The sequence below is a fragment of the Taudactylus pleione genome, unplaced genomic scaffold, assembly GCF_031769625.1.
Source record: "Taudactylus pleione unplaced genomic scaffold, aTauple2 ptg001724l, whole genome shotgun sequence".
NCBI lineage: Eukaryota > Metazoa > Chordata > Amphibia > Anura > Myobatrachidae > Taudactylus > Taudactylus pleione.
The window spans coordinates 452,630-478,128 of NW_028286121.1; the positions used below are offsets into that span (position 1 = coordinate 452,630).

At 50.5% G+C, this 25,499-nt stretch overlaps 1 protein-coding gene across 1 annotated transcript in view; it reads right to left on the reverse strand.

Annotated features, from left to right (window-relative positions):
• The window catches only part of EFNB3 (ephrin B3), a 203,028-nt gene that overhangs the window by 112,147 nt on the left and 65,382 nt on the right, over window positions 1-25,499 (reverse strand). The window contains exon 3 of the mRNA XM_088464642.1: window positions 20,988-21,080. Coding sequence (XP_088320768.1) covers window positions 20,988-21,080 — 93 coding nt within the window. The remainder of the gene's footprint in view (window positions 1-20,987; window positions 21,081-25,499) is intronic.

Here is a 25,499-nt window from a genome sequence, read left to right on the forward strand (position 1 = left end):
TGTGCCCTGTCCCTCTTCCCTTCTCTGCCATACCTCTGTTACCTGCTGTCATACTCTCCTTCATCTCTGCCTTACTACCACTGTACCCTGTCCCTCTTCCCTTCTCTGCCATACCTCTGTTACCTGCAGCCATTCTCTCCTTCCTCTCTGCTTTACTACCACTGTACCCTGTCCCCCTTCCCTTCTCTGCCATACCTCTATTACCTGCAGCCATACTCTCCTTCCTCTCCGCCTTACTACCACTGTACCCTCTCTTACTACCACTGTACCCTGTCCCTCTTCCCTTCTCTGCCATACCTCTGTTACCTGCAGCCATACTCTCCTTCCTCTCTGCCTTACTACCACTGTACCCTGTCCCTCTTCCCTTCTCTGCCATACCTCTGTTACCTGCTGTGATACTGTCCTTCCTCTCTGCCTTACTACCACTGTACCCTGTCCCTCTTCCCTTCTCTGCCATACCTCTGTTGCCTGCTGTGATACTCCCCTTCCTCTCTGCCTTACTACACTGTACCCTGTCCCTCTTCCCTTCTCTGCCATACCTCTGTTACCTGCTGTCATACTCTCCTTCCTCTCTGCCTTTCTACCACTGTACCCTGTCCCTCTTCCCTTCTCTGCCATACCTCTGTTACCTGCTGTCATACTCTTCTTCCTCTCTGCCTTACTACCACTGTACCCTGTCCGTCTTCCCTTCTCTGCCATACCTCTGTTACCTGCTGTCATACTCTCCTTCCTCTCTGCCTTACTACCACTGTACCCTGTCCCTCTTCCCTTCTCTGCCATACCTCTGTTACCTGCTGTCATATTCTCCTTCCTCTCTGCCTTACTACCACTGTACCCTGTCCCTCTTCCCGTCTCTGCCGTACCTCTGTTACCTGCTGTCATACTCCCCTTCCTCTCTGCCTTACTACCACTGTGCCCTGTCCCTCTTCCCTTCTCTGCCATACCTCTGTTACCTGCTGTCATACTCTCCTTCCTCTCTGCCTTACTACCACTGTGACCTGTCCCTCTTCCCTTCTCTGCCATACCTCTGTTACCTGCTGTCATACTCTCCTTCCTCTCTGCCTTACTACCACTGTGACCTGTCCCTCTTCCCTTCTCTGCCATACCTCTGTTACCTGCTGTCATACTGTCCTTCCTCTCTGCCTTACTACCACTGTGCCCTGTCCCTCTTCCCTTCTCTGCCATACCTCTGTTACCTGCTGTCATACTCTCCTTCCTCTCTGCCTTACTACCACTGTGACCTGTCCCTCTTCCCTTCTCTGCCATACCTCTGTTACCTGCTGTCATACTCTCCTTCCTCTCTGCCTTACTACCACTGTGCCCTGTCTCTCTTCCCCTCTCTGCCATACCTCTGTTACCTGCTGTCATACTCTCCTTCCTCTCTGCCTTACTACCACTGTGCCCTGTCCCTCTTCCCTTCTCTGCCATACCTCTGTTACCTGCTGTCATACTCTCCTTCCTCTCTGCCTTACTACCACTGTGACCTGTCCCTCTTCCCTTCTCTGCCATATCTCTGTTACCTGCTGTCATACTCTCCATCCTCTCTGCCTTACTACCACTGTGACCTGTCCCTCTTCCCTTCTCTGCCATACCTCTGTTACCTGCTGTCATACTCTCCTTCCTCTCTGCCTTACTACCACTGTACCCTGTCCCTCTTCCCTTCTCTGCCATACCTGTTACCTGCTGTCATACTCTCCATCCTCTCTGCCTTACTACCACTGTGACCTGTCCCTCTTCCCTTCTCTGCCATACCTCTGTTACCTGCTGTCATACTCTCCTTCCTCTCTGCCTTACTACCACTGTGCCCTGTCCCTCTTCCCTTCTATGCCACACCTCTGTTACCTGCTGTCATACTCTCCTTCCTCTCTGCCTTACTACCACTGTGCCCTGTCCCTCTTCCCTTCTCTGCCATACCTCTGTTACCTGCTGTCATACTCTCCTTCCTCTCTGCCTTACTACCACTGTGCCCTGTCCCTCTTCCCTTCTCTGCCATAACTCTTTTACCTGCTGTCATACTCTCCTTCCTCTCTGCCTTACTACCACTGTGCCCTGTCCCTCTTCCCTTCTCTGCCATACCTGTTACCTGCAGCCATACTCTCCTTCCTCTCTGCCTTACTTCCACTGTGCCCTGTCTCTCTTCCCTTCTCTGCCATACCTCTGTTACCTGCTGTCATACTCTCCTTCCTCTCTGCCTTACTACCACTGTGCCCTGTCTCTCTTCCCTTCTCTGCCATACCTCTGTTACCTGCTGTCATACTCTCCTTCCTCTCTGCCTTACTATCACTGTGCCCTGTCCCTCTTCCCTTCTCTGCCATACCTCTGTTACCTGCTCTCATAGTCTCCTTCCTCTCTGCCTTACTACCACTGTGCCCTGTCCCTCTTCCCTTCTCTGCCATACCTCTGTTACCTGCTGTCATACTCTCCTTCCTCTCTGCCTTACTACCACTGTGCCCTGTCCCTCTTCCCTTCTCTGCTATACCTCTGTTACCTGTTGTCACACTCTCCTTCCTCTCTGCCTTACTACCACTGTATCCTGTCCCTCTTCCCTTCTCTGCCATACCTCTGTTACCTGCTGTCACACTCTCCTTCCTCTCTGCCTTACTACCACTGTATCCTGTCCCTCTTCCCTTCTCTGCCATACCTCTGTAACCTGCTGTCATACTCCCCTTCCTCTCTGCCTTACTATCACTGTGCCCTGTCCCTCTTCCCTTCTCTGCCATACTTCTGTTACCTGCTCTCATAGTCTCCTTCCTCTCTGCCTTACTACCACAGTGCCCTGTCCCTCTTCCCTTCTCTGCCATACCTCTGTTACCTGCTGTCATACTCCCCTTCCTCTCTGCCTTACTATCACGGTGCCCTGTCCCTCTTCCCTTCTCTGCCATACCTCTGTTACCTGCTGTCATACTCTCCTTCTCTCTGCCTTACTATCACTGTGCCCTGTCCCTCTTCCCTTCTCTGCCATACTTCTGTTACCTGCTCTCATAGTCTCCTTCCTCTCTGCCTTACTACCACAGTGCCCTGTCCCTCTTCCCTTCTCTGCCATACCTCTGTTACCTGCTGTCATACTCTCCTTCCTCTCTGCCTTACTACCACTGTACCCTGTCCCTCTTCCCTTCTATGCCATACCTCTGTTACCTGCTGTCACACTCTCCTTCCTCTCTGCCTTACTATCACTGTGCCCTGTCCCTCTTCCCTTCTCTGCCATACTTCTGTTACCTGCTCTCATAGTCTCCTTCCTCTCTGCCTTACTACCACTGTGCCCTGTCCCTCTTCCCTTCTCTGCCATACCTCTGTTACCTGCTGTCATACTCTCCTTCCTCTCTGCCTTACTACCACTGTGCCCTGTCCCTCTTCCCTTCTCTGCCAAACCTCTGTTACCTGCTGTCATACTCTCCTTCCTCTCTGCCTTACTACCACTGTGCCCTGTCCCTCTTCCCTTCTCTGCCATACCTCTGTTACCTGCTGTCATACTCTCCTTCCTCTCTGCCTTACTATCACTGTACCCTGTCCCTCTTCCCTTCTCTGCCATACCTCTGTTACCTGCTGTCATACTCTCCTTCCTCTCTGCCTTACTACCACTGTGCCCTGTCCCTCTTCCCTTCTCTGCCATACCTCTGTTACCTGCTGTCATACTCTCCTTCCTCTCTGCCTTACTACCACTGTGCCCTGTCCCTCTTCCCTTCTCTGCCATTCCTCTGTTACCTGCTGCCATACTTTCCTTCCTCTCTGCCTTACTACCACTGTGCCCTGTCCCTCTTCCCCTCTCTGCCATACCTCTGTTACCTGCTGTCATACTCTCCTTCCTCTCTGCCTTACTACCACTGTGCCCTGTCCCTCTTCCCTTCTCTGCCATACCTCTGTTACCTGCTGTCATACTCTCCTTCCTCTCTGCCTTACTACCACTGTGACCTGTCCCTCTTCCCTTCTCTGCCATACCTCTGTTACCTGCTGTCATACTCTCCTTCCTCTCTGCCTTACTACCACTGTGACCTGTCCCTCTTCCCTTCTCTGCCATACCTCTGTTACCTGCTGTCATACTCTCCTTCCTCTCTGCCTTACTACCACTGTGACCTGTCCCTCTTCCCTTCTCTGCCATACCTCTGTTACCTGCTGTCATACTCTCCTTCCTCTCTGCCTTACTACCACTGTGCCCTGTCCGTCTTCCCTTCTCTGCCATACCTCTGTTACCTGCTGTCATACTCTCCTTCCTCTCTGCCTTACTACCACTGTACCCTGTCCCTCTTCCCTTCTCTGCCATACCTCTCTTACCTGCTGTCATACTCTCCTTCCTCTCTGCCTTACTACCACTGTGCCCTGTCCCTCTTCCCTTCTCTGCCATACCTCTGTTACCTGCTGTCATACTCTCCTTCCTCTCTGCCTTACTACCACTGTGACCTGTCCCTCTTCCCTTCTCTGCCATTCCTCTGTTACCTGCTGTCATACTCTCCTTCCTCTCTGCCTTACTACCACTGTGACCTGTCCCTCTTCCCTTCTCTGCCATACCTCTGTTACCTGCTGTCATACTCTCCTTCCTCTCTGCCTTACTACCACTGTACTCTGTCCCTCTTCCCTTCTCTGCCATACCTCTGTTACCTTCTGTCATACTCTCCTTCCTCTCTGCCTTACTACCACTGTGCCCTGTCCCTCTTCCCCTCTCTGCCATACCTCTGTTACCTGCTGTCATACTCTCCTTCCTCTCTGCCTTACTACCACTGTGCCCTGTCCCTCTTCCCTTCTCTGCCATACCTCTGTTACCTGCTGTCATACTCTCCTTCCTCTCTGCCTTACTACCACTGTGACCTGTCCCTCTTCCCTTCTCTGCCATACCTCTGTTACCTGCTGTCATACTCTCCTTCCTCTCTGCCTTACTACCACTGTGCCCTGTCCCTCTTACCTTCTCTGCCATACCTCTGTTACCTGCTGTCATACTCTCCTTCCTCTCTGCCTTACTACCACTGTACCCTGTCCCTCTTCCCTTCTCTGCCATACCTCTGTTACCTGCTGTCATACTCTCCTTCCTCTCTGCCTTACTACCACTGTGACCTGTCCCTCTTCCCTTCTCTGCCATACCTCTGTTACCTGCTGTCATACTCTCCTTCCTCTCTGCCTTACTACCACTGTGACCTGTCCCTCTTCCCTTCTCTGCCATACCTCTGTTACCTGCTGTCATACTCTCCTTCCTCTCTGCCTTACTACCACTGTACTCTGTCCCTCTTCCCTTCTCTGCCATACCTCTGTTACCTTCTGTCATACTCTCCTTCCTCTCTGCCTTACTACCACTGTGCCCTGTCCCTCTTCCCCTCTCTGCCATACCTCTGTTACCTGCTGTCATACTCTCCTTCCTCTCTGCCTTACTACCACTGTGCCCTGTCCCTCTTCCCTTCTCTGCCATACCTCTGTTACCTGCTGTCATACTCTCCTTCCTCTCTGCCTTACTACCACTGTGACCTGTCCCTCTTCCCTTCTCTGCCATACCTCTGTTACCTGCTGTCATACTCTCCTTCCTCTCTGCCTTACTACCACTGTGCCCTGTCCTTCGTCCCTTCTCTGCCATACCTCTGTTACCTGCTGTCATACTCTCCTTTCTCTCTGCCTTACTACCACTGTACCCTGTCCCTCTTCCCTTCTCTGCCATACCTCTGTTACCTGCTGTCATACGCTCCTTCCTCTCTGCCATACTACCACTGTGACCTGTCCCTCTTCCCTTCTCTGCCATATCTCTGTTACCTGCTGTCATACTCTCCTTCCTCTCTGCCTTACTACCACTGTGACCTGTCCCTCTTCCCTTCTCTGCCATACCTCTGTTACCTGCTGTCATACTCTCCTTCCTCTCTGCCTTACTACCACTGTGCCCTGTCCCTCTTCCCTTCTCTGCCATACCTCTGTTACCTGCTGTCATACTCTCCTTCCTCTCTGCCTTACTACCACTGTGCCCTGTCCCTCTTCCCTTCTCTGCCATACCTCTGTTACCTGCTGCCATACTTTCCTTCCTCTCTGCCTTACTACCACTGTGCCCTGTCCCTCTTCCCCTCTCTGCCATACCTCTGTTACCTGCTGTCATACTCTCCTTCCTCTCTGCCTTACTACCACTGTGCCCTGTCCCTCTTCCCTTCTCTGCCATACCTCTGTTACCTGCTGTCATACTCTCCTTCCTCTCTGCCTTACTACCACTGTGACCTGTCCCTCTTCCCTTCTCTGCCATACCTCTGTTACCTGCTGTCATACTCTCCTTCCTCTCTGCCTTACTACCACTGTGACCTGTCCCTCTTCCCTTCTCTGCCATACCTCTGTTACCTGCTGTCATACTCTCCTTCCTCTCTGCCTTACTACCACTGTGACCTGTCCCTCTTCCCTTCTCTGCCATACCTCTTTTACCTGCTGTCATACTCTCCTTCCTCTCTGCCTTACTACCACTGTGCCCTGTCCCTCTTCCCTTCTCTGCCATACCTCTGTTACCTGCTGTCATACTCTCCTTCCTCTCTGCCTTACTACCACTGTGCCCTGTCCCTCTTCCCTTCTCTGCCATACCTCTCTTACCTGCTGTCATACTCTCCTTCCTCTCTGCCTTACTACCACTGTGCCCTGTCCCTCTTTCCTTCTCTGCCATACCTCTGTTACCTGCTGTCATACTCTCCTTCCTCTCTGCCTTACTACCACTGTGACCTGTCCCTCTTCCCTTCTCTGCCATACCTCTGTTACCTGCTGTCATACTCTCCTTCCTCTCTGCCTTACTACCACTGTGACCTGTCCCTCTTCCCTTCTCTGCCATACCTCTGTTACCTGCTGTCATACTCTCCTTCCTCTCTGCCTTACTACCACTGTACCCTGTCCCTCTTCCCTTCTCTGCCATACCTCTGTTACCTGCTGTCATACTCTCCTTCCTCTCTGCCTTACTACCACTGTACCCTGTCCCTCTTCCCTTCTCTGCCATACCTCTCTTACCTGCTGTCATACTCTCCTTCCTCTCTGCCTTACTACCACTGTGCCCTGTCCCTCTTCCCTTCTCTGCCATACCTCTGTTACCTGCTGTCATACTCTCCTTCCTCTCTGCCTTACTACCACTGTACCCTGTCCCTCTTCCCTTCTCTGCCACACCTCTGTTACCTGCTGTCATACTCTCCTTTCTCTCTGCCTTACTACCACTGTACCCTGTCCCTCTTCCCTTCTCTGCCATACCTCTGTTACCTGCTGTCATACTCTCCTTCCTCTCTGCCTTACTACCACTGTGACCTGTCCCTCTTCCCTTCTCTGCCATATCTCTGTTACCTGCTGTCATACTCTCCTTCCTCTCTGCCTTACTACCACTGTGACCTGTCCCTCTTCCCTTCTCTGCCATACCTCTGTTACCTGCTGTCATACTCTCCTTCCTCTCTGCCTTACTACCACTGTGCCCTGTCCCTCTTCCCTTCTCTGCCATACCTCTGTTACCTGCTGTCATACTCTCCTTCCTCTCTGCCTTACTACCACTGTACCCTGTACCTCTTCCCTTCTCTGCCATACCTCTGTTACCTGCTGTCATACTCTCCTTCCTCTCTGCCTTACTACCACTGTGCCCTGTCCCTCTTCCCCTCTCTGCCATACCTCTGTTACCTGCTGTCATACTCTCCTTCTTCCATGCCTTACTACCACTGTGCCCTGTCCCTCTTCCCTTCTCTGCCATACCTCTGTTACCTGCTGTCATACTCTCCTTCCTCTCTGCCTTACTACCACTGTACCCTGTACCTCTTCCCTTCTCTGCCATACCTCTGTTACCTGCTGTCATACTCTCCTTCCTCTCTGCCTTACTATCACTGTGCCCTGTCCCTCTTCCCTTCTCTGCCATACCTCTGTTACCTGCTCTCATAGTCTCCTTCCTCTCTGCCTTACTACCACTGTGCCCTGTCCCTCTTCCCTTCTCTGCCATACCTCTGTTACCTGCTGTCATACTCTCCTTCCTCTCTGCCTTACTACCACTGTACCCTGTACCTCTTCCCTTCTCTGCCATACCTCTGTTACCTGCTGTCATACTCTCCTTCCTCTCTGCCTTACTATCACTGTGCCCTGTCCCTCTTCCCTTCTCTGCCATACCTCTGTTACCTGCTGTCATACTCTCCTTCCTCTCTGCCTTACTACCACTGTACTCTGTCCCTCTTCCCTTCTCTGCCATACCTCTGTTACCTGCAGCCATACTCTCCTTCCTCTCCGCCTTACTACCACTGTACCCTCTCTTACTACCACTGTACCCTGTCCCTCTTCCCTTCTCTGCCATACCTCTGTTACCTGCAGCCATACTCTCCTTCCTCTCTGCCTTACTACCACTGTACCCTGTCCCTCTTCCCTTCTCTGCTATACCTCTGTTACCGGCTGTCATACTCTCCTTCCTCTCTGCCTTACTACCACTGTGCCCTGTCCCTCTTCCCTTCTCTGCTATACCTCTGTTACCTGTTGTCACACTCTCCTTCCTCTCTGCCTTACTACCACTGTGCCCTGTCCCTCTTCCCTTCTCTGCCATACCTCTGTTACCTGCTGTCATACTCTCCTTCCTCTCTGCCTTACTACCACTGTACCCTGTCCCTCTTCCCTTCTCTGCCATACCTCTGTTACCTGCTGTCATACTCTCCTTCCTCTCTGCCTTACTACCACTGTGCCCTGTCCCTCTTCCCTTCTCTGCTATACCTCTGTTACCTGTTGTCACACTCTCCTTCCTCTCTGCCTTACTACCACTGTGCCCTGTCCCTCTTCCCTTCTCTGCCATACCTCTGTTACCTGCTGTCATACTCTCCTTCCTCTCTGCCTTACTACCACTGTACCCTGTCCCGCTTCCCTTCTCTGCCATACCTCTGTTACCTGCTGTCATACTCTCCTTCCTCTCTGCCTTACTACCACTGTGACCTGTCCCTCTTCCCTTCTCTGCCATACCTCTGTTACCTGCTGTCATACTCTCCTTCCTCTCTGCCTTACTACCACTGTGCCCTGTCCCTCTTCCTTTCTCTGCCATACCTCTGTTACCTGCTGTCATACTCTCCTTCCTCTCTGCCTTACTACCACTGTACCCTGTCCCTCTTCCCTTCTCTGCCATACCTCTGTTACCTGCTGTCATACTCTCCTTCCTCTCTGCCTTACTACCACTGTGCCCTGTCCCTCTTCCCTTCTCTGCCATACCTCTGTTACCTGCTGTCATACTCTCCTTCCTCTCTGCCTTACTACCACTGTACCCTGTCCCTCTTCCCTTCTCTACCATACCTCTGTTACCTGCTGTCATACTCTCCTTCCTCTCTGCCTTACTACCACTGTGCCCTGTCCCTCTTCCCCTCTCTGCCATACCTCTGTTACCTGCTGTCATACTCTCCTTCCTCCATGCCTTACTACCACTGTGCCCTGTCTCTCTTCCCTTCTCTGCCATACCTCTGTTACCTGCTGTCATACTCTCCTTCCTCTCTGCCTTACTACCACTGTACCCTGTACCTCTTCCCTTCTCTGCCATACCTCTGTTACCTGCTGTCATACTCTCCTTCCTCTCTGCCTTACTATCACTGTGCCCTGTCCCTCTTCCCTTCTCTGCCATACCTCTGTTACCTGCTCTCATAGTCTCCTTCCTCTCTGCCTTACTACCACTGTGCCCTGTCCCTCTTCCCTTCTCTGCCATACCTCTGTTACTTGCTGTGATACTCTCCTTCCTCTCTGCCTTACTACCACTGTACCCTGTCCCTCTTCCCTTCTCTGCCATACCTCTGTTACCTGCAGCCATACTCTCCTTCCTCTCTGCCTTACTACCACTGTACCCTGTCCCTCTTCCCTTCTCTGCCATACCTCTGTTACCTGCTGTCATACTCTCCTTCCTCTCTGCCTTACTACCACTGTACCCTGTCCCTCTTCCCCTCTCTGCCATACCTCTGTTACCTGCTGTGATACTGTCCTTCCTCTCTGCCTTACTACCACTGTACCCTGTCCCTCTTCCCTTCCCTGCCATACCTCTGTTGCCTGCTGTGATACTCCCCATCCTCTCTGCCTTACTATCACTGTGCCCTGTCCCTCTTCCCTTCTCTGCCATACCTCTGTTACCTGCTGTCATACTCTCCTTCCTCTCTGCCTTACTACCACTGTGCCCTGTCCCTCTTCCCTTCTCTGCCATACCTCTGTTACCTGCTGTCATACTCTCCTTCCTCTCTGCCTTACTACCACTGTACCCTGTCCCTCTTCCCTTCTCTGCCATACCTGTGTTACCTGCTATCATACTCTCCTTCATCTCTGCCTTACTACCACTGTACCCTGTCCCTCTTCCCTTCTCTGCCATACCTCTGTTACCTGCAGCCATTCTCTCCTTCCTCTCTGCCTTACTACCACTGTACCCTGTCCCCCTTCCCTTCTCTGCCATACCTCTGTTACCTGCAGCCTTTCTCTCCTTCCTCTCTGCCTTGCTACCACTGTACCCTGTCCCTCTAACCTTCTCTGCCATACCTGTGTTACCTGCTGTCATACTCTCCTTCCTCTCTGCCTTACTACCACTGTGCCCTGTCCCTCTTCCCTTCTCTGCCATACCTCTGTTACCTGCTGTCATACTCTCCTTCATCTCTGCCTTACTACCACTGTACCCTGTCCCTCTTCCCTTCTCTGCCATACCTCTGTTACCTGCAGCCATTCTCTCCTTCCTCTCTGCTTTACTACCACTGTACCCTGTCCCCCTTCCCTTCTCTGCCATACCTCTATTACCTGCAGCCATACTCTCCTTCCTCTCCGCCTTACTACCACTGTACCCTCTCTTACTACCACTGTACCCTGTCCCTCTTCCCTTCTCTGCCATACCTCTGTTACCTGCAGCCATACTCTCCTTCCTCTCTGCCTTACTACCACTGTACCCTGTCCCTCTTCCCTTCTCTGCCATACCTCTGTTACCTGCTGTGATACTGTCCTTCCTCTCTGCCTTACTACCACTGTACCCTGTCCCTCTTCCCTTCTCTGCCATACCTCTGTTGCCTGCTGTGATACTCCCCTTCCTCTCTGCCTTACTACACTGTACCCTGTCCCTCTTCCCTTCTCTGCCATACCTCTGTTACCTGCTGTCATACTCTCCTTCCTCTCTGCCTTTCTACCACTGTACCCTGTCCCTCTTCCCTTCTCTGCCATACCTCTGTTACCTGCTGTCATACTCTTCTTCCTCTCTGCCTTACTACCACTGTACCCTGTCCGTCTTCCCTTCTCTGCCATACCTCTGTTACCTGCTGTCATACTCTCCTTCCTCTCTGCCTTACTACCACTGTACCCTGTCCCTCTTCCCTTCTCTGCCATACCTCTGTTACCTGCTGTCATATTCTCCTTCCTCTCTGCCTTACTACCACTGTACCCTGTCCCTCTACCCTTCTCTGCCGTACCTCTGTTACCTGCTGTCATACTCTCCTTCCTCTCTGCCTTACTACCACTGTACCCTGTCCCTCTTCCCTTCTCTGCCGTACCTCTGTTACCTGCTGTCATACTCTCCTTCCTCTCTGCCTTACTATCACTGTACCCTGTCCCTCTTCCCTTCTCTGCCATACCTCTGTTACCTGCGGTCATACTCTCCTTCCTCTCTGCCTTACTACCACTGTACCTTGTCCCTCTTCCCTTCTCTGCCATACCTCTGTTACCTGCTGTCATACTCTCCTTCCTCTCTGCCTTACTATCACTGTACCCTGTCCCTCTTCCCTTCTCTGCCATACCTCTGTTACCTGCGGTCATACTCTCCTTCCTCTCTGCCTTACTACCACTGTACCTTGTCCCTCTTCCCTTCTCTGCCATACCTCTGTTACCTGCTCTCATAGTTTCCTTCCTCTCTGCCTTACTACCACTGTGCCCTGTCCCTCTTCCCTTCTCTGCCATACCTCTGTTACCTGCTGTCATACTCTCCTTCCTCTCTGCCTTACTACCACTGTGCCCTGTCCCTCTTCCTTTCTCTGCCATACCTCTGTTACCTGCTGTCATACTCTCCTTCCTCTCTGCCTTACTACCACTGTACCCTGTCCCTCTTCCCTTCTCTGCCATACCTCTGTTACCTGCTGTCATACTCTCCTTCCTCTCTGCCTTACTATCACTGTGCCCTGTCCCTCTTCCCTTCTCTGCCATACCTCTGTTACCTGCTCTCATAGTCTCCTTCCTCTCTGCCTTACTACCACTGTGCCCTGTCCCTCTTCCCTTCTCTGCCATACCTCTGTTACCTGCTGTCATACTCTCCTTCCTCTCTGCCTTACTACCACTGTACCCTGTACCTCTTCCCTTCTCTGCCATACCTCTGTTACCTGCTGTCATACTCTCCTTCCTCTCTGCCTTACTATCACTGTGCCCTGTCCCTCTTCCCTTCTCTGCCATACCTCTGTTACCTGCTGTCATACTCTCCTTCCTCTCTGCCTTACTACCACTGTACTCTGTCCCTCTTCCCTTCTCTGCCATACCTCTGTTACCTGCAGCCATACTCTCCTTCCTCTCCGCCTTACTACCACTGTACCCTCTCTTACTACCACTGTACCCTGTCCCTCTTCCCTTCTCTGCCATACCTCTGTTACCTGCAGCCATACTCTCCTTCCTCTCTGCCTTACTACCACTGTACCCTGTCCCTCTTCCCTTCTCTGCTATACCTCTGTTACCGGCTGTCATACTCTCCTTCCTCTCTGCCTTACTACCACTGTGCCCTGTCCCTCTTCCCTTCTCTGCTATACCTCTGTTACCTGTTGTCACACTCTCCTTCCTCTCTGCCTTACTACCACTGTGCCCTGTCCCTCTTCCCTTCTCTGCCATACCTCTGTTACCTGCTGTCATACTCTCCTTCCTCTCTGCCTTACTACCACTGTACCCTGTCCCTCTTCCCTTCTCTGCCATACCTCTGTTACCTGCTGTCATACTCTCCTTCCTCTCTGCCTTACTACCACTGTGCCCTGTCCCTCTTCCCTTCTCTGCTATACCTCTGTTACCTGTTGTCACACTCTCCTTCCTCTCTGCCTTACTACCACTGTGCCCTGTCCCTCTTCCCTTCTCTGCCATACCTCTGTTACCTGCTGTCATACTCTCCTTCCTCTCTGCCTTACTACCACTGTACCCTGTCCCGCTTCCCTTCTCTGCCATACCTCTGTTACCTGCTGTCATACTCTCCTTCCTCTCTGCCTTACTACCACTGTGCCCTGTCCCTCTTCCCTTCTCTGCCATACCTCTGTTACCTGCTGTCATACTCTCCTTCCTCTCTGCCTTACTACCACTGTGCCCTGTCCCTCTTCCTTTCTCTGCCATACCTCTGTTACCTGCTGTCATACTCTCCTTCCTCTCTGCCTTACTACCACTGTACCCTGTCCCTCTTCCCTTCTCTGCCATACCTCTGTTACCTGCTGTCATACTCTCCTTCCTCTCTGCCTTACTACCACTGTGCCCTGTCCCTCTTCCCTTCTCTGCCATACCTCTGTTACCTGCTGTCATACTCTCCTTCCTCTCTGCCTTACTACCACTGTACCCTGTCCCTCTTCCCTTCTCTACCATACCTCTGTTACCTGCTGTCATACTCTCCTTCCTCTCTGCCTTACTACCACTGTGCCCTGTCCCTCTTCCCCTCTCTGCCATACCTCTGTTACCTGCTGTCATACTCTCCTTCCTCCATGCCTTACTACCACTGTGCCCTGTCTCTCTTCCCTTCTCTGCCATACCTCTGTTACCTGCTGTCATACTCTCCTTCCTCTCTGCCTTACTACCACTGTACCCTGTACCTCTTCCCTTCTCTGCCATACCTCTGTTACCTGCTGTCATACTCTCCTTCCTCTCTGCCTTACTATCACTGTGCCCTGTCCCTCTTCCCTTCTCTGCCATACCTCTGTTACCTGCTCTCATAGTCTCCTTCCTCTCTGCCTTACTACCACTGTGCCCTGTCCCTCTTCCCTTCTCTGCCATACCTCTGTTACCTGCTGTGATACTCTCCTTCCTCTCTGCCTTACTACCACTGTACCCTGTCCCTCTTCCCTTCTCTGCCATACCTCTGTTACCTGCAGCCATACTCTCCTTCCTCTCTGCCTTACTACCACTGTACCCTGTCCCTCTTCCCTTCTCTGCCATACCTCTGTTACCTGCTGTCATACTCTCCTTCCTCTCTGCCTTACTACCACTGTACCCTGTCCCTCTTCCCCTCTCTGCCATACCTCTGTTACCTGCTGTGATACTGTCCTTCCTCTCTGCCTTACTACCACTGTACCCTGTCCCTCTTCCCTTCCCTGCCATACCTCTGTTGCCTGCTGTGATACTCCCCATCCTCTCTGCCTTACTACCACTGTGCCCTGTCCCTCTTCCCTTCTCTGCCATACCTCTGTTACCTGCTGTCATACTCTCCTTCCTCTCTGCCTTACTACCACTGTGCCCTGTCCCTCTTCCCTTCTCTGCCATACCTCTGTTACCTGCTGTCATACTCTCCTTCCTCTCTGCCTTACTACCACTGTACCCTGTCCCTCTTCCCTTCTCTGCCATACCTGTGTTACCTGCTATCATACTCTCCTTCATCTCTGCCTTACTACCACTGTACCCTGTCCCTCTTCCCTTCTCTGCCATACCTCTGTTACCTGCAGCCATTCTCTCCTTCCTCTCTGCCTTACTACCACTGTACCCTGTCCCCCTTCCCTTCTCTGCCATACCTCTGTTACCTGCAGCCTTTCTCTCCTTCCTCTCTGCCTTGCTACCACTGTACCCTGTCCCTCTAACCTTCTCTGCCATACCTGTGTTACCTGCTGTCATACTCTCCTTCCTCTCTGCCTTACTACCACTGTGCCCTGTCCCTCTTCCCTTCTCTGCCATACCTCTGTTACCTGCTGTCATACTCTCCTTCATCTCTGCCTTACTACCACTGTACCCTGTCCCTCTTCCCTTCTCTGCCATACCTCTGTTACCTGCAGCCATTCTCTCCTTCCTCTCTGCTTTACTACCACTGTACCCTGTCCCCCTTCCCTTCTCTGCCATACCTCTATTACCTGCAGCCATACTCTCCTTCCTCTCCGCCTTACTACCACTGTACCCTCTCTTACTACCACTGTACCCTGTCCCTCTTCCCTTCTCTGCCATACCTCTGTTACCTGCAGCCATACTCTCCTTCCTCTCTGCCTTACTACCACTGTACCCTGTCCCTCTTCCCTTCTCTGCCATACCTCTGTTACCTGCTGTGATACTGTCCTTCCTCTCTGCCTTACTACCACTGTACCCTGTCCCTCTTCCCTTCTCTGCCATACCTCTGTTGCCTGCTGTGATACTCCCCTTCCTCTCTGCCTTACTACACTGTACCCTGTCCCTCTTCCCTTCTCTGCCATACCTCTGTTACCTGCTGTCATACTCTCCTTCCTCTCTGCCTTTCTACCACTGTACCCTGTCCCTCTTCCCTTCTCTGCCATACCTCTGTTACCTGCTGTCATACTCTTCTTCCTCTCTGCCTTACTACCACTGTACCCTGTCCGTCTTCCCTTCTCTGCCATACCTCTGTTACCTGCTGTCATACTCTCCTTCCTCTCTGCCTTACTACCACTGTACCCTGTCCCTCTTCCCTTCTCTGCCATACCTCTGTTACCTGCTGTCATATTCTCCTTCCTCTCTGCCTTACTACCACTGTACCCTGTCCCTCTACCCTTCTCTGCCGTACCTCTGTTACCTGCTGTCATACTCTCCTTCCTCTCTGCCTTACTACCACTGTACCCTGTCCCTCTTCCCTTCTCTGCCATACCTCTGTTACCTGCTGTCATACTCTCCTTCCTCTCTGCCTTACTATCACTGTACCCTGTCCCTCTTCCCTTCTCTGCCATACCTCTGTTACCTGCGGTCATACTCTCCTTCCTCTCTGCCTTACTACCACTGTACCTTGTCCCTCTTCCCTTCTCTGCCATACCTCTGTTACCTGCTGTCATACTCTCCTTCCTCTCTGCCTTACTATCACTGTACCCTGTCCCTCTTCCCTTCTCTGCCATACCTCTGTTACCTGCGGTCATACTCTCCTTCCTCTCTGCCTTACTACCACTGTACCTTGTCCCTCTTCCCTTCTCTGCCATACCTCTGTTACCTGCTCTCATAGTTTCCTTCCTCTCTGCCTTACTACCACTGTGCCCTGTCCCTCTTCCCTTCTCTGCCATACCTCTGTTACCTGCTGTCATACTCTCCTTCCTCTCTGCCTTACTACCACTGTGCCCTGTCCCTCTTCCTTTCTCTGCCATACCTCTGTTACCTGCTGTCATATTCTCCTTCCTCTCTGCCTTACTACCACTGTACCCTGTCCCTCTTCCCTTCTCTGCCATACCTCTGTTACCTGCTGTCATACTCTCCTTCCTCTCTGCCTTACTACCACTGTGCCCTGTCCCTCTTCCCTTCTCTGCCATACCTCTGTTACCTGCTGTCATACTCTCCTTCCTCTCTGCCTTACTTCCACTGTGCCCTGTCCCTCTTCCCCTCTCTGCCATACCTCTGTTACCTGCTGTCATACTCTCCTTCCTCCATGCCTTACTACCACTGTGCCCTGTCTCTCTTCCCTTCTCTGCCATACCTCTGTTACCTGCTGTCATACTCTCCTTCCTCTCTGCCTTACTACCACTGTACCCTGTACCTCTTCCCTTCTCTGCCATACCTCTGTTACCTGCTGTCATACTCTCCTTCCTCTCTGCCTTACTATCACTGTGCCCTGTCCCTCTTCCCTTCTCTGCCATACCTCTGTTACCTGCTCTCATAGTCTCCTTCCTCTCTGCCTTACTACCACTGTGCCCTGTCCCTCTTCCCTTCTCTGCCATACCTCTGTTACCTGCAGCCATACTCTCCTTCCTCTCTGCCTTACTACCACTGTACCCTGTCCCTCTTCCCTTCTCTGCCATACCTCTGTTACCTGCTGTCATACTCTCCTTCCTCTCTGCCTTACTACCACTGTACCCTGTCCCTCTTCCCCTCTCTGCCATACCTCTGTTACCTGCTGTGATACTGTCCTTCCTCTCTGCCTTACTACCACTGTACCCTGTCCCTCTTCCCTTCTCTGCCATACCTCTGTTGCCTGCTGTGATACTCCCCATCCTCTCTGCCTTACTACCACTGTGCCCTGTCCCTCTTCCCTTCTCTGCCATACCTCTGTTACCTGCTGTCATACTCTCCTTCCTCTCTGCCTTACTACCACTGTACCCTGTCCCTCTAACCTTCTCTGCCGTACCTCTGTTACCTGCTGTCATACTCTCCTTCATCTCTGCCTTACTACCACTGTACCCTGTCCCTCTTCCCTTCTCTGCCATACCTCTGTTACCTGCAGCCATTCTCTCCTTCCTCTCTGCCTTACTACCACTGTACCCTGTCCCCCTTCCCTTCTCTGCCATACCTCTATTACCTGCAGCCATACTCTCCTTCCTCTCCGCCTTACTACCACTGTACCCTCTCTTACTACCACTGTACCCTGTCCCTCTTCCCTTCTCTGCCATACCTCTGTTACCTGCAGCCATACTCTCCTTCCTCTCTGCCTTACTACCACTGTACCCTGTCCCTCTTCCCTTCTCTGCCATACCTCTGTTACCTGCTGTGATACTGTCCTTCCTCTCTGCCTTACTACCACTGTACCCTGTCCCTCTTCCCTTCTCTGCCATACCTCTGTTACCTGCTGTCATACTCTCCTTCCTCTCTGCCTTACTATCACTGTACCCTGTCCCTCTTCCCTTCTCTGCCATACCTCTGTTACCTGCGGTCATACTCTCCTTCCTCTCTGCCTTACTACCACTGTACCTTGTCCCTCTTCCCTTCTCTGCCATACCTCTGTTACCTGCTGTCATACTCTCCTTCCTCTCTGCCTTACTATCACTGTACCCTGTCCCTCTTCCCTTCTCTGCCATACCTCTGTTACCTGCGGTCATACTCTCCTTCCTCTCTGCCTTACTACCACTGTACCTTGTCCCTCTTCCCTTCTCTGCCATACCTCTGTTACCTGCTCTCATAGTTTCCTTCCTCTCTGCCTTACTACCACTGTGCCCTGTCCCTCTTCCCTTCTCTGCCATACCTCTGTTACCTGCTGTCATACTCTCCTTCCTCTCTGCCTTACTACCACTGTGCCCTGTCCCTCTTCCTTTCTCTGCCATACCTCTGTTACCTGCTGTCATACTCTCCTTCCTCTCTGCCTTACTACCACTGTACCCTGTCCCTCTTCCCTTCTCTGCCATACCTCTGTTACCTGCTGTCATACTCTCCTTCCTCTCTGCCTTACTACCACTGTGCCCTGTCCCTCTTCCCTTCTCTGCCATACCTCTGTTACCTGCTGTCATACTCTCCTTCCTCTCTGCCTTACTACCACTGTGCCCTGTCCCTCTTCCCCTCTCTGCCATACCTCTGTTACCTGCTGTCATACTCTCCTTCCTCTCTGCCTTACTACCACTGTGCCCTGTCCCTCTTCCCTTCTCTGCCATACCTCTGTTACCTGCTGTCATACTCTCCTTCCTCTCTGCCTTACTACCACTGTACCCTGTCCCTCTTCCCTTCTCTGCCATACCTCTGTTACCTGCTGTCATACTCTCCTTCTCTCTCATACCACCAGTCACCATTCCCTTCCTTTCACTCAGACTTTCGGTCACTCTTCCCTTCCTCTCTCTCATATCTCCTGACACTCTTCCCTTCCTCTCTCTCATATCTTCTCTTTTCCCTTCCTCTCTCTCATACCTCTGGTCACTCTTTCCTTCCTCTCTCTCATACCTCTGGTCACTCCTCCCTTCCTCTCTCTCATACCTCCAGTCACTCTTCCCTTCCTCTCTCTCATACCTCTGGTCACTCTTTCCTTCTTCTCTCTCACACCTTTGGTCAATCTCCCCCTCCTCTCTCTCTTACCTCTGGTCACTCTTTCCTTCCTCTCTCTCATACCTCTGGTCACTCCTCCCTTCCTCTCTCTCATACCTCCAGTCACTCTTCCCTTCCTCTCTCTCATTCCTCCAGTCACTCTTCCCTTCTCTGCCATACCTCTGTTACCTGCTGTCATACTCTCCTTCCTCTCTCTCAGACCTCAGGTCACTCTTTCCTTCTTCTCTCTCATATCTCCAGTCACTCTTCCCTTCCTTTCTCTCATACCTGCAATCACTCTTCCCTTCTTCTTTCTCATACATCCAGCCACTCTTCCCTTCCTCTCTCTCATACCTCCAGTCACTCTTCCCTTCTTCTCTCTCATACCTCCAGTCACTCTTCCCTTCTTCTCTCTCATACCTCCAGTCACTCTTCCTTTCTTCTCTCTCATATCTCCAGTCACTCTTCCCTTCCTCTCTCTCATACCTGCAATCACTCTTCCCTTCCTCTCTCTCATACCTCTGGTCACTCTTTCCGTCTTCTCTCTCATACCTCTGGTCACTCTTCCCTTGTTCTCTCTCATACCTCCACACTCTTCGCTTTCTCTCTCTCATACCACTGGTCACTCTTCCCTTCCTCTCTCTCATACCTCCAGTCTCTCTTCCCTTCCTCTCTCTCATACCTCCAGTCACTCCTCCCTTCCTCTCTGTCATACCTCTGGTTACTCTTCCCTTCTTCTCTCTCATAACTCCAGTCACTCTTCCCTTTCTCTCTCTCATACCACTGGTCACTCTTCCCTTCCTCTCTCTGAAACCTCCAGTCACCCTTCCCTTCCTCTCTCTCATATCTCCAGTCACTCTTCCCTTCCTCTCTCTCATACCTTCTCTTTTCCCTTCCTCTCTTTTATAACTCCAGTCACTCTTCCCTACCTCTCTCTCATACCTCCAGTCACTCTTCCCTTCCTCTCTCTCATACCTCCAGTCACTCTTCCCTTCCTCTCTCTCATACCTCTGGTCACTCTTCCCTTCCTCTCTCTCATACCCTAGTCACTCCTCCCTTCCTCTCTCTCATACCTCCAGTCACTCTTCCCTTCCTCTCTCTCATACCTCCAGTCACTCTTCCCTTCCTCTCTCTCATACCTCCAGTCACTCTTCCCTTCCTCTCTCTCATACTCCAGTCACTCTTCCCTTCCTCTCTCTCATACCTTCTCTTTTCCCTTCCTCTCTCTCATACCTCCAGTCACTCTTCCCTTCCTCTCTCTCATACCCCAGTCACTCTTCCCTTCCTCTCTCATACCTCTGGTCACTCCTCCCTTCCTCTCTCTCATGCCTCCAGTCACTCTTCCCTTCCTCTCTCATACCTCCAGTCACTCTTCCCTTCCTCTCTCTCATACCTGCGCTCACTCTTCCCTTCCTCTCTCTCTCATACCTCCAGTCATTCTTCCTTCCTCTCTCTCATACCCTTAGTCACTCTTCCCTTCCTCTCTCTCATACCTCCAGTCACTCTTCCCTTCCTCTCTCTCATACCTCCAGTCACTCTTCCCTTCCTCTCTCTCATACCTCCAGTCTCTCTTCCCTTCCTCTCTCTCATACCTGCGCTCACTCCTCCCTTCCTCTCTCTCATACCTCCTTCCTCTCTCTGAGACCTCCAGTCACTCTTCCCTTCCTCTCTCTCATACCTCCAGTCTCTCTTCCCTTCCTCTCTCTCATACCTGCGCTCACTCCTCCCTTCCTCTCTCTCATACCTCCTTCCTCTCTCTGAGACCTCCAGTCACTCTTCCCTTCCTCTCTCTCATACCTCCAGTCACTCTTCCCTTCCTCTCTCTCATACCTGCGCTCACTCTTCCCTTCCTCTCTCTCTCATACCTCCAGTCATTCTTCCCTTCCTCTCTCTCATACCCTTAGTCACTCTTCCCTTCCTCTCTCTCATACCTCCAGTCACTCTTCCCTTCCTCTCTCTCATACCTCCAGTCACTCTTCCCTTCCTCTCTCTCATACCTCCAGTCTCTCTTCCCTTCCTCTCTCTCATACCTGCGCTCACTCCTCCCTTCCTCTCTCTCATACCTCCTTCCTCTCTCTGAGACCTCCAGTCACTCTTTCCTTCCTCTCTCTCATACCTCCAGTCTCTCTTCCCTTCCTCTCTCTCATACCTGCGGTCACTCTTCCCTTCTCTCTCATACCTCCATTCTGCAATTCAGTTCTAGGACGGTATATAGATGGATATGACAGCCGGTGAAGTGCAAAACTTACTCTGTCCAACCTTTAAGGTGACCTTCATGCCTTTGGTCTGACACACGCCTCCATTAAGATTCTCCAACCCTTCTGGGGTCCCATCCGATGTTGCTAGAAAGAGATTGATATCACCATAAATTGTTGAGTACACACTGGGGCTCAGGAGAGTTAGCAAGACAGAGACTAGAGTATAGGAGACATAAGTGATCAAGACATTCACAGAAAGTAAAATGAACTGATACTGCAGAAACAGCAAATTATGTTATACACTCAAACATCAATTTAAAAAACATACACAGTGGAATTACCAGAGATCATTAAAAGTATAAAAATGCTCAGTAATTTTATACATAGCAATGTGATCATTATCAGTATATAGATACCCAGGACTGGACTCTGAGAGGCACGCAGGTCTGAATTTGGTCACGTGATCCCACATTAAGCCATTGTTTATATACTGCGCATGCATCTCACATTAAGGGGTCTATGTACTAAGCAGTGATAAGAGACAGAGTGAAAAGTGATAAGATAGTGATAAGGTGCCAGCCAATCAGCTCCTAACTGTCATCTCACAGGCTGTGTTTGAAAAATGACAGTTGGGAGCTGATTGGCTGTCACCTTATCACAGACTTATCACTTTTCACTCTGTCTCCTAACACTGCTTAGTACATAGACCTCTAAGCCATTGTTTATATACTGTGCATGCATCCCACATTAAGCCATTGTTTATATACTGTGCATGCATCCCACATTAAGCCATTGTTTATATACTGCGCATGCGTCCCACATTAAGCCATTGTTTATATACTGTGCATGCGTCCCACATTAAGCCATTGTTTATATACTGTGCATGCGTCCCACATTAAGCCATTGTTTATATACTGTGCATGCGTCCCACATTAAGCCATTGTTTATATACTGTGCATGCGTCCCACATTAAGCCATTGTGACCTTACTCAGTATTATTATACATTGTACTATGACCATACTCAGTATTATTATACATTGTAGTGTGATCATTATCAGTATTATTATACAGCGCAGTGTGAACATATCCAGTATTATTATACAGTGCAGTGTGACCATACTCAGTATTATTATACAGCGCAGTGTGACCATACTCAGTATTATTATACAGTGCAGTGTGACCATACTCAGTATTATTATACAGCGCAGTGTGACCATACTCAGTATTATTATACAGTGTGGTGTGATCATTATCAGTATTATTATACAGCGCAGTGTGACCATACTCAGTATTATTATACAGCGCAGTGTGACCATACTCAGTATTATTATACAGCGCAGTGTGACCATACTCAGTATTATTATACAGTGTAGTGTGATCATTATCAGTATTAATAGAGAGTGCATTAGATACAGTATCTATTATCACAGTGAAGTGTGTTACATTTAAGACCACCATATGTACAGATGTGTGCGTGAGACGATCTGCATAGCTCTGCAGACTATCTGTCTTTGCTAGGAAGCATTGTACACTAAACGAGCGTACTTGTTAATGAGCTGTGACAGCCATGTTGGGTCCTGTATTATTAAATCATATCCCCCAGTGCCCCTTGTCACGGAAGAGTGAGGTTGCAGCCAATCAGGGAGAAGGAGAATGGGCAGCAGGCGAGTCAGAGGGTGTATAATGACATGCCTTTGGGGGACAGGGTTAGGAATGGTGGAGGGTGGGAGAGGGAGGACATAGATATAATGAGAGAGAGGAAGCACAGACATATTACACATCCTCTATAGGTTTACATGTACAATTGTCACGTTGGTGTGACAGTACAGATGGACTGCGCATATCGTACACACACATACATTTTTTTTGCAAACGAGAAGGCTTTTAAAATCACTTTTCAAACTCATAATTCATCATTTGGTTACAGATGTAAAAAAATTGCTGCTTCCATAAGTATTAAGCTCCAGTGCTGCGGAAGCTCCAAGTTTACACGGAGTAAAGATATTGCCCAAACAATCGGCTTTCAATTAGCCTCCACATGCCAATCATTAAATAAAGTCAGTTTTTATGAGTAAAAGACCCCCTAAGGCCAATACGATTGGTCATACTGTGAGTCTGAAGGAAAGCTGTGAAAATGAGACCAAAGAGCATTGCAAGAAAAATGAAAGATGAAGTTATAAACCTTGGACAAGGTATAAAAAGCTGCAAAATAACATCCAAGTGCTGAGATATCCCAGGGAGCAGTGTTGGATGATTTATGAGGACATGGAGGCTGAATCGTACCGACCAGGCACTGACCAGTCGAGGCCGTTCCTAACAACACAGCCTCGGAGCAAGAAGGAGACGTGTGAGGGAAGCCACAGAGGGGTCACTATCACTGTGTAGGAGCTACAGAGTTTGGTGGCTGAGACTGGAGTAAAGTCACCCACATCAGGAACTCTGCCTGTACCTGGCCTGTAGGGAGGGCCGTTAGGAAGGAGCCATTACTGAAGACAAAAACACCCCAAAGAAGGTCTTGAGTTTTCCAGAAAACATCACCAGCTTTTGAGACAAAAATGTAGTCCTCCGAGACACCCGCGGATGAGACACCACCCCCTTCCCGGAAGAGTGAGTGGATCTTCCGCATCTCGCCCACTTCCAGTGACAGCTCCAGAGGTGGGACTGCAGCATAGTCCGAAATTCAAACAGGGGAGCCAAGGATCTCCTATCTGAATTTTGAATTGCGCTGTAGCCCGACCTCTGCAGCCACCATTGGCTTTTATGTATGGAGGGGGCGGGGCTAAAAACACGCAAATTGCGTCATTTCAGCCCCAGCCATTCCTTACAGATGCATGATTCACAAAAAGTAGGCAAGTACGGCCCAACAGAGAAGCACGGTGGTGGCAGCAGCATATGTTGTGGGGGATGCTTTTCCTCAGTGGGGACTGGATATCTTGTTAAAAAAGTGAAGGGCTGATGGATAGTGTCAAAATACAGGGGAGACACTGCAAGACAACCTGGTTCAGTCTGCTAGAAAACTAAAACTTAGGAAAAAGTTCACCTAAGTACAAGTACAAGGCCAAAGCAATACTGGCGTGCAGGGGCGGATCTACATTTTTTGGGGCCCTGAAGCTTGAACTGTTATGGGGCCCCTTTGCAAGCAGCAACAATAGGGCAACATCCAATAAGGTTCAAAGGGCCTTGCTGCCCTTGCAAGGACCTTGAGGTCCAAATGGCGGATATGTAGAAACCCCCCCCAGAGAGTGAGACACTGTATAGATAGATATAGAAACCCCCAGAGAGTGAGGCATTGTAGATGTTGAAACCCCCCAGAGAGTGAGGTACTGTAGATAGATGTAAAAACCTCCCAGAGAGTGAGAGACAGTAGATAGATGTAGAAACCCCCCAGAGAGTGAGAGACTGTAGATAGATAGGTGTAGAAACCCCCCAGAGAGTGAGAAACTGTAGATAGTTGTAGAAACCCCCCCCAGAGAGTAAGAGACTGTAGATAAATGTAGAAACCCATCAGAGAGTGAGAGACTGTAGATAAATGTAGAAACCCATCAGAGAGTGAGAGACTGTAGATAAATGTAGAAACCCATCAGAGAGTGAGAGACTGTAGATAGATGTAGAAACCCACCAGAGAGTGAGAGACTGTACATAGATAGATGGAGGGGGCGGGTACTAATTACCCAGATATGGGCTTGCTGGAGGGGTCTTGTGCCGCTCCCCCCCTTACTTCACAGCAGTCCAGCAAACGTTGCTGTGTGCTGGACTGCACAGGGAGACTGCTTGCGGCTGCTATGCCTGTGTGGGAGCGATCACACTGATCGCATCCCCCACTGCCAATGCGCCTCCCGACGCGCAGAGATGCTTTGTGGCGCTGCAAACCTCCCTCCTTGGGGCATGGCCACGCCTCCCACGAATAGGCAAAAACTTCTCCACCTGGAGACGGCCCTGTGGTGCACATACCTGGTAGAAACTTACTCCAAACAGACTTAAGGCTATTATTGCAGCAAAAGGTCGTTCAACCAAGAACTAGTCTGCATGGGGTTGAATACTTATGCAATCAGTAGTTTACAGGGAAGGGGGTTATGTCTGTGGGCAAATAATGAATTATGAGTTAGGTCATTTACTTTAAGAGCCGGCTGGTTTGCAATAAAACACCTGTCTGGGACAATCTGTGTAAGTGTCATTTGTAATACAGGCAAGTCTGTTGTCTTTTAGGGGGTTGAATACTTTTGCAAGTATAGATAGATATTATATAGAGCAGTGAAGATCACAGTACAGATCAGGGTATACAATAGACACACAGTATAAAGTGGTCTACTTACTAAGCCTTGGATCTTGATAAAGTGAATGGAGAAAAGTTACCAGCCAATCAGCTCCTAACTGTCATTTTTCAAACACAACCTGTGACATGACAGTTAGGAGCTGATTGGCTGATACTTTATCTCCGTTCACTTTACCTTCATCCAAGGCTTAATAAATAGACCCCATAGTCTACAGTAACAGAACAGTAAATATATCACATAATGGAAAATATATACAGTACCAAAATATAATATACAGAAGGTCACATT